At 37.0% G+C, this 10000-nt stretch overlaps 1 protein-coding gene across 1 annotated transcript in view; it reads left to right on the forward strand.

Moving 5' to 3' along the window:
- LOC125032785 (trafficking protein particle complex subunit 1-like) overlaps positions 1-8360 on the forward strand; it is an 8440-nt gene extending 80 nt beyond the window's left edge. Inside the window, exons 1-5 of the mRNA XM_047624140.1 lie at positions 1-41; positions 4672-4781; positions 7279-7332; positions 7529-7684; positions 7886-8360. The exon at positions 1-41 is cut by the window's left edge and continues 80 nt beyond it. Of these exons, the coding sequence (XP_047480096.1) occupies positions 4683-4781; positions 7279-7332; positions 7529-7684; positions 7886-8014 (438 nt within the window). The 5' untranslated portion in view covers positions 1-41; positions 4672-4682 and the 3' untranslated portion in view covers positions 8015-8360. The remainder of the gene's footprint in view (positions 42-4671; positions 4782-7278; positions 7333-7528; positions 7685-7885) is intronic.
- Positions 8361-10000: the final 1640 nt, after the last annotated feature.

The following is a 10000-nucleotide window of genomic DNA, read 5'->3' on the forward strand; positions in this document are numbered from 1 at the left end:
AAGACAGCTGGGAAGATAATTCTCGTTAAATTGTCTTTAGGGTAACTATGGGACGTTTCCTGTATTGATAACTTTACACAAGACCGTAAAGTAATAAAGTAATAAAGGAGTAGTGAAAGACCAGAGGCCGATCTCTCCACTCGGAAGGATGATGTTTGTCCATGTTTTCTTTTTCTTTTTTCATTATAAATCATAATGGTTCTATATCTTCATCTCGAGATAAGTGGAAGTAGTAAAATAAAAGAGGAAGTTCATTTTCTAACATAACTGTTGCAGTGGATACTTGTTGCATACTCACATTACCTTTGATTGATTAATTTAATCTTTGAAGCATCTTTCGGTGTAGTTTCAGTTTCCTAGAGGCATTTACGAGCAAGATTTTGCCCGCGATGGTTAGAGCGACCGAAAATAAGACACTTTTCATCTATAGTATTTCCTTCACAAGTCGATGATGCAAAAGTTGTGGTTTGTAGGTATAGGATAATATAATGACTTCTGTAAGGAAAGGGAACAAAATACGCTCACTGATGCATGAAATAATCAGCACAGGGGAAGGATAATGTCAGGAATTAAGGAAATAGGTGTAAGCAATTACCACACAGTGAGCAAGTCCACAGCGCTTGGGTTGGGGTGCGGGGACACAACCACTGATAGGGAAATAAGACGACTGGATGGGGGTCTTGGGGCGAAATCCCCGAGTTAGGTAGGTTTTTGGTTTGTACGGCAATGTTTGTGGATTTCCCGGGAGTGGTTGGAGGAATAGGGGCTTGCCATTAGAAGGGGTTACCAAAACTCATTTATATCATTTGTGATGGAAAACTACAGTAGACGTTACAGTTGGCATAATTGAAATAAGGATGGACGGCAGTTCCAAACTGAAAACCTGATAGTTATTTTCTGCCTATTCCCTAGTTTTTGACTTGTGCAACCAGTCTTTAAGCTTTCTTACATGCTCGGGCAAGTTATTTTCAAAAGTCGTAACATGGGCAGTTAGATTTTCAGTTCGTCCAAAATTGTGCGGTTCATTGTTGCATGACAATTGTTTTCCGCTATGTAACATTTGTGATGGATGATACATTATTTACACATCCTTTCTACACTATTAAAATGGGTTGTCATTGATGGCACAATCTAGTATAGTTCAGTTTAATCAATAAATCTTTTAAATCGTTCAGTTTATAAAGTGATCCATGTTTGGACCAATCCATACTGCGTAGTAAACAGGCACTTCAACATCTACGCGCAGCCAATAAATAAGAAAGGGAGAACAGTGTGGTAAAAAAAAGAAACAATATAGCATTCACACCACGAAGTTTCCAGTCTGGTTGGAAAGCAAGATTTTGGGTCAGGATTATTTTTCTGGAATACATTTGATTTCAGCATAATGCTGAAAGAAAATATGGACAAAGTAGTATAATTACAATTTACTCACCCACCTGGCATACTGTGCCAAAAAATGATTACAGTTATTGCCTTTTGCTTCTATTGTGAAACGGAGAAAAGATACCCAGATACATACATACATACATATATCTATCTATCTATCTATCTATCTATCTATTTCTATGGATGGATGTATCTGCCCATATATGTGTGTGTGTGTGTGTGTGTGTGTGTGTGTGTGTGTGTGTGTGTGTGTGTGTGTGTGTGTGTGTGTGTGTGCGCACACATGCACATGCACACACACACACTGACACGCACGCACGCACGCACGCACGCACGCACGCACGCACGCACGCACGCACGCACGCACGCACGCACGCACGCACGCACGCACGCAAGCACGCACGCAAGCACGCACGCAAGCACGCACGCAACGCACGCACGCACGCACCCACGCACGCACGCACCCACACACGCACCAACACACACACACACACACATACACACACACATACACACATACATACATACATACATATGTATTCATATATATATATATATATATATATATATATATATTCATATATATACATATACATACACTTATATACGTATATATATACGCACATATATCATACATACATATGTACATACATACATACACACATACATACACATATATGAATATAGATGTATAGATACACACAAACATACTAGGAGAGGAAAACATTACAGTAAGATGATCATTTTTCTAGCTAGAGCATTAAATTCCATGGTTAACTTGAGGAGAAGCAATAATGTTTACAATTTTTAAAATCAAACAGGAAATGCTGAATTTAAGATGCTCGGTAATCCCTGAGCTTAATCTTACTTTAAGATTTCCTTAGAAAAGGAAGGCAGTCCCTGTCTGAACCCCCCCTTCTTGCAGGCACTTGTAGGCACTCCATGTTGACGTGTGTGTCTAGTGTTGTCAAAGTAGATGCTTCCTTTTTTAAAAGACCCTTGAAATGTGAGACTTTCATTGTTTCATTTGATATTTTTTTGTAAATGTTTAAAGATACCTATGGGTCCACTGCTCTTGCCCCACCTATTAGTTGTCCATGCATTATATTCTGACAAGGTAGGGCATGTAGACCTTTTTAATGATTTATCATTAAAGAAGGAACCAGACCAAGCTCCATCATGCCAAAATATGTATGTTGGGGGTTTGTCAACCTTTGCTGTAGAGCGAGGCACAAAGGCTGTGGTGACAACCAGTGTTCACTGTGAAAAAATTAGGAAAAGGTGTGAATGAGAATCAGTGTAAGATATGTGGCATTTCTTTACAGTATGAATGCCCTTGCCAGAGACTCCCTGACTCCATGTCACAATTTTTTCAGCGGTTAAATTGCCAAGAGCTGACATGCCCTTCAGGCTCTGCCCAAGGAGAGGGTTGATGGGGGGCTCTATCCCCAAAAACTCCCAGCAAACATTGTCTTCTCCTCATTATACACGATAAGATAGAGCTGATATAGAGTGGATTCTGGCTGTGAGCAGTAATTACTATGATCGCTTTCCTGTATTTGTGGTGTACATATCTGCGGATTATTTCTTGTACCAACTACTGCAACTGTTTGTGCTCTATAAGAATATCATCTTCAGTTTGCCCAATTTTAGTGCAACCATACCGTTAATATTAAGTAGAGACGTATTTGACCGGGAAAAATGCTGGGCTCAGTTGACCTTGTGACCTTACCTAATTTCACCTTTCCTTGGATTGATGGGAAAAATGTATTTTTTATCTGTGCTATGAATATCAATGGTGTTATTTTTATTATAGATATTATAATTACTATAATGATATAAACATTAGTAACAGCAAAATAAGAGACCCTAAAATATTTTCGTAAATCAAGGAAAAGGTTAAACAGGTGAGACAGGCAGTACTTGCTGTTGGCACTTTAGTGACTTAGTACAAGTGTAGCCATCTATGTGTAAAAACAATTGATCAAATAAACTTACAGTGGCCATGGCATGTACATACATCGGAATTGGGTTAAAGATATAATCAAAAGAGGTCAAATAGATCTCTTGTAGTGGAAATTTTTAGATTATCTATGGAGAGAGAATATAAACCTGTGTTGGACTTTGAGTTGTATCCTGTCCGTCACAGATTACAAGCGCCAGAAAGCCAACAAGCAGTTGTTTTGAGGGCTATTGGAGGGTCTCAGATATTTACCACCATTTATATTGGAAATCACATACTAACTACCTAGGAAAGGAAGTACTAATACTTCAAATGTGTTTGATATTCCTACTGTCTGTTTTGCAAATTTATATGTTTAATGTTCTTAAAATATTTTGTGTGCTCTGTGTGCATATGTTTTGAGTTTTGATAGGTTAACTGTATTATGTTATAGATTGCAGCATCTGTAAATTGGTTTTTGAGTAAATATTATATAAGATGTAATGTATATATTGGAATACTCAGACTAATTACAGTACTCATAATTTTCTGTGTTTATTGATATGCCTTTAGATATTGGTTTTCTTGGCAATTATTTCTTATTCGATCCTTTCTTTATTGTTGAGTGCATCTGTATATTTTGGAAAATAATGTTTATGATATAAATCATGAAACGGAAATATAACATTCTTAGTTTATCAGAATTTTGTTAGATATTTTTTTGGTATAAATCTAGACATCTTAGTTTTACAAACAAATTAAGAATAATTGTTTTGTTACTGAAAAAAAGTTGATGTGTGTATATATATATATATATATATATATATATATATATATATATATATATAAACACACACACATACACATACACACACATACAGATGTGTATGTATATGTATATGTATATGTATATGTATATGTATATGTATATGTATATGTATATGTATATGTATATGTATATGTATATGTATATGTATATATATATATATATATATATATATATATATATATATATATATATATATATATATATATATATATATGCATTTGGTCGTAGGAAACAAATGTACAAATACTCAGTATTCTGACAATTACTTAATCAGGCTTGGCTAAGCATCTGTAAAAATTAAGAAAAGAGAAGAAGAGAAAGAAAGGGATAAAGGGAAAAATTATTTACTTGTGTCTCAAACATTGAAATTAGCTTCCATAACAAAAACATTCACAGAAAATGTATTTTAGTGAAGATAAAGTTATATATTGATTACGAAGAGACAATGCAAAGGATTCTAGATTTTACAAAAAACAAGTTATTACGAATACTCATGTCCTCATTTTGTTTTCAGAGGAACGCAGAATGACAATCCACAACCTCTATCTCTTTGATCGCGATGGGCAGCTTCTGTATTATACAGATTGGAATAGAAAAAAGCAGTCTGGTATGACTAGAGAAGAGGTAAGTAGAACATGCTCGGGTGCGAATTATAGATTTTTGCCCTTCAGCTGCGGCACTTGGAAATCTCAAATGGTCCTCCACCGTGGCAAAGCTTAATATTCTTCTATTTCATTGGAGGTCATTCCAGCTGTTAGAGCATGTGAATCAGTTTGAAGTTACCATTTGTGTCCCAGGGCTATCATCATTACAATTGAGAAGCATTCACAGACAGGTATCTTAGCTGTTGTGTGACTTATGAATTATAAGTACATGGCACAATGTATGTGTACATATAGATAGATGAAGGTATAGAAATAGCTATAGATTTATGAATTTATATACATAGTTATAGATTATATATATTTTACAATTAAATTTCAGATGTACATTATAATATACTGTGTAAATATAGAGGGAGGGAGGGAGGGAGAGAGGGAGGGAGAGAGAGAGGGAGAGAGAGAGGGAGAGAGAGAGGGAGAGAGAGAGGGAGAGAGAGAGGGAGAGAGAGAGGGAGAGAGAGAGGGAGAGAGAGAGGGAGAGAGAGAAGGAGAGAGAGAGGGAGAGAGAGAAGGAGAGAGAGAGGGAGAGAGAGAGGGAGAGAGAGAGGGAGAGAGAGAGGGAGAGAGAAAGGGGGAGAGAGCGAGGGAGAGAGAGAGAGGGAGAGAGAGAGGGAGAGAGAGAGGGAGAGAGAGAGGGAGAGAGAGAGGGAGAGAGAGAGGGAGAGAGAGAGGGAGAGAGAGAGGGAGAGAGAGAGGGAGAGAGAGAGGGAGAGGGAGAGAGAGAGAGGGAGAGGGAGAGGGAGAGGGAGAGGGAGAGGGAGAGGGAGAGGGAGAGAGAGAGAGAGAGAGAGAGAGAGAGAGAGAGAGAGAGAGAGAGAGAGAGAGAGAGAGAGAGAGAGAGAGAGAGAGAGAGAGAGAGAGAGAGAGGGGGGGGGGAGGGAGGGAGAGAGAGAGGGGGAGGGAGGGAGAGAGAGAGGGAAAGAAGGGAGAGAGGGAAGGAAGGGAGAGAGGGAAGGAAGGGAGAGAGGGAAGGAAGGGAGAGGAGGAGGGAGAGGAGAGGAGAGAGGGAGGGCAGGGAGAGAGGGAGGGCAGGGAGAGAGGGAGGGCAGGGAGAGAGGGAGGGCAGGGAGAGAGGGAGGGAAGGGAGAGAGGGAGGGAAGGGAGAGAGGGAGGGAAGGGAGAGAGGGAGGGAAGGGAGAGAGGGAGGGAAGGGAGAGGGGGAGGGAAGGGAGAGGGGGAGGGAAGGGAGAGAGGGAGGGAAGGGAGAGAGGGAGGGAAGGGAGAGAGGGAGGGAAGGGAGAGAGGGAGGGAAGGGAGAGAGGGAGGAGTGAGTGAGTGAGTGAGTGAGTTTGTGACAGAATGAATAAGCGGTAGAGTTGTTTTGAGTGCAGAAAGACACTATATTCAAGCACTGTTGCATGTGCAACACACAGAGTGACAAACACTGACGTAAATATGAACCCAAGGTCACCAGGAAAATGCTGTGCCTATTTTAGATTTGTTTGTGAAATGTCTCTGCACAGAGATGGCTTTGCAAAATTGTCATCTTTATTAATAATACAATATGGAATCAACTCTTGTTCATCAGTAGACCTTGTGACCTTACCTGATTTCACCTTTCCTTGAATTTACTATTGCTATGAATATTGATGGTTTTATTTGTGTTATTGACATTATGATTACTATAATTTTATTGACATTAGTAACAGGAATATAAGATAACAAAATATTTTCGAAAATCAAGAAAAAGGGTAAAGAGATGAGACGGAGTAACCGCAATTAGCTCATTGGTGACAAGTGGAGCCATCTATGTGTAAAAACAATTAATAAGGTATACTTGCAGTGGGCATGGCATGTACGTACATGCCATGCCTGTTGGTTTTGGGTTAATGCACATGGTCACACTTGGGATAGGCACCCACAAATAGGTCACTAAGGGATATATACAACAGAAACTGGTCGTCTCAACAGATCTATTAATAATTTCTACAGTTGTTTAATCTCTCTGTTGATGACGGCATTGCTGTTTCACTCTTTTTTTTTTCTCTCTCTCTCTATCAATTTCTCCCTCTTTCCTTCACCTCTTTGCCAGTGCATCCTCATCATTTCTATCTTTCTTTTCCACTGTTTCAGTTTATAGCATAGTGTTGTCTGATGCACTTATACATGTACAGAATAATTTAGGGTACATTATGATGAACATTTGAACATCGTGTCCCTTCCTTGCATCAGCTGCCCTCAGAGATCTGCTGAGTGCAACAAAGTTTGATAGTGCACTGAACTAACTGCCTTGATCTTTGATTGCTTGCTCACGTGATCTTTGATTGCTTTTTAGTTTCTGAAAGTGTAATATTATTACAAAATAACAATTATGTTTGTTTTTGATAACTGATCTGTGAATATATATCTAAGGTTCATAAAAAAAAATAATGGGAATAGAGATATGTGGTAAAACCATCTAGGAAGGGTATGTATTTTTGCATTAAAGAGATATTCAATATTCTCTTTTAATGTTTCAGGAAGCCAAGTTGATGTATGGTATGATCTTCTCCATCAAATCATTTGTCGCTAAGGTATGTTTTTTTCTTTGCTGAAACTAATAGCAGGAGTATTTTGTAAATTTGACTTCAGTTGATTTATATTAAAAAGAAAACTTTTATTGTTTAAGTTTTAATAGGGTTTGATATTGTCACTGATGTTGTTGGATGATTGTGTCTCAGCTTTTCAGTACATTGTGTATTTTTTTCTCTATTTTCTATTTTTTTCTAGGTATCACCAGTTGATCTCAAAGAAGGCTACCTTTCATATACAACCAATAAATATCGACTCAACCTCTACGAGACGCCTTCCAGACTGAAATTCATCCTTAATACTGATATTCATGCACAGGGAATCAGGGAGCTTCTGCAGCAGATATATACTCAGGTGGGTTTAGTTGCTCAGTGGATAGTTTTTGCCATTATGATTTATTACTAACAAGAGGTAAATGGTAAATTCTAGTTTTCCTTTACATGTAAATGTGGATTTTTAACGGGATAATCAGATTTATTTTAGTTAGTATCCATTACATATTTACTCTTTTAGAGATGTACCTGAATTTTTAAACTGGAAAGTAATTATTTTTAGGTGTATGTGGAGTATGTGGTATACAACCCACTCTGCAGCCTCAAAAAACCAATTGAGAGTGAGCTGTTTGCTGCCAAGCTTGATGAGGTTGTGAAACAGAGCCCAGCATACGCGTCAAGACCAGCATGAGGAAAAGAGCCAAGTTAAATTTTGCTCTGAAGAATGTAAATTGAAAGACTATATGTTATTATTATAAATATTTGTTTTATCTTTTTTTTTTCCAGAGAAGAATATTAAGAATAGATCTGCATAATGAATAATGTTGTTCAGAAGTGTTGCACATATGATTGATATTTAGGGTTTATATAGGAAAGATTCATTGGGGTGTTTTGATGTCTTTGAGAATTTAGTTGAATTTACTCTTGACATTTACTGTGGTTTATTTGAAAACTAGAAAGGGTTTTAAAAAGAGACTGAAGGCTGTTGTTACAAGAGTTGATTCCATATTGTATTATTAATAAAGATGACAATTTTCTCTACTGGTATGTTATTTAATGAACTTGCTTTGCGTGAGCCAAGAATCTCTTGTGATGTAAGATATTCAAGCAGAGCCAGTGTTACCCACTTAGCAAAATAAATGATTGCCTAAGGCACAAAAATTTGGGGGAAGCATATATATTCTATAGAACCTGAACTAAATTCTTATAATGGAAAGATAAAGATTTAAAAGGAGTTGCTTAGTATGCACTAATTCAGTTTTTGAAGTGATCCAAATAACCTTGGTGTAATTACTTCATTAGAACATATTGAGAGGGAAGTTTGGGTGGTGAATACCATGACATTAGCCCAGATATTAAAAAAATATGTACCTCTGATGACAAAACTAGCAGGAGCCTGTAAACAGTTACATGAATAGTGGTGTTCCCAGTTGAAGCATGTAAACAGTCATTGTGCACATGCTAACCCATTGTTAATTAATATTCAGTGGACTATTAAGTGTTGTTTAACATGAACATTTTATATTTGATGTTTTGTTTCATCTCCATAGCCAGTCATCACTTCTATATGCATTTTAGGTAGACAGAGAGATTCTTAAAATGTTCCGTCTTTGGCTTCCTCACTTATTATCATGATAATTCATGTCATGTTCCATCTAATTCCAAATTTCAGTTGTAATTTAGTCAAGCAAATTTGCAAGGCCAGTTTTTAAGATAATCCACACAATAATTAACAATCTTTTCTTAATTTGTATGACTATTGCAAAGAGCTTTATCTAAGAGTTGTTAATTACAGATCTCCATGTGTTTCCAGGCAAAATTTGTGACTTTGACTCGTGTAAATTTTAGATGCTGAGTGAAGAGTGCCTAACGATCTCATTTTCACAGTAGTATCTCTGGTATCCCCCTATTTCTTTAGCAATGAAGAGGTTCCTTGACAGTATTACTGAAATGGTTATCCTAAAAGAGGTAAAGACAAAATGCATTTCTTGCTTATTATCATAACATCAAACAGCTGTTCTTACTGGAAATATCTTTTCAATCTACTGGATGAGAGAGGCTCCCTTGATTTATCCATACTAGAGCTTTACAAAAAATTATGACTATGCTTCAGATTCTCAATGATCATCTGAGCAGTTATTGTGGCTTCTGTTACTTTATGTACCAATTATTGTACAAGTTGTACTATTTATACAAATGCATTACACTTGATATCAGCTCAAAGATACAGTGAATCAGCATTCTGTCTTTGAGCTGGCATCAAATGTAATGCATTTGTATAAATAATACAGAAATGGTAACAGTTGGTAACAGTCAGAGCTTGTAATTAATATGACAGCTAACTTTACAAATTTCAAATATATTTCTAAAGGAAACATAGAGCAAAACTGAAGAAATAAATATAGTTCATTTTAGCATTTAAGTAAAAATAATTTATGTTTAATAGCCTGTTTTTTCCAAGGTGTGGAAGATCTATAACAGATTTAAGGAATTTGCTCTTTATTTGTTATTTGTTCTTTTGCTCTCCACACTCCTAATACAGTGTGGAGAGCATATAACCTTGATATCACAGATAACAGAAAGAGATGGAAGACTAATAGAGGATAATAGTATCAGTTTTTATTAGGGATTCAAGGAGTATCCTTTAGAGGATGCATATAAGGGAGTTCCTCTGGTA

The sequence above is a fragment of the Penaeus chinensis genome, chromosome 15 (genome assembly GCF_019202785.1).
Source record: "Penaeus chinensis breed Huanghai No. 1 chromosome 15, ASM1920278v2, whole genome shotgun sequence".
Lineage (NCBI taxonomy): Eukaryota > Metazoa > Arthropoda > Malacostraca > Decapoda > Penaeidae > Penaeus > Penaeus chinensis.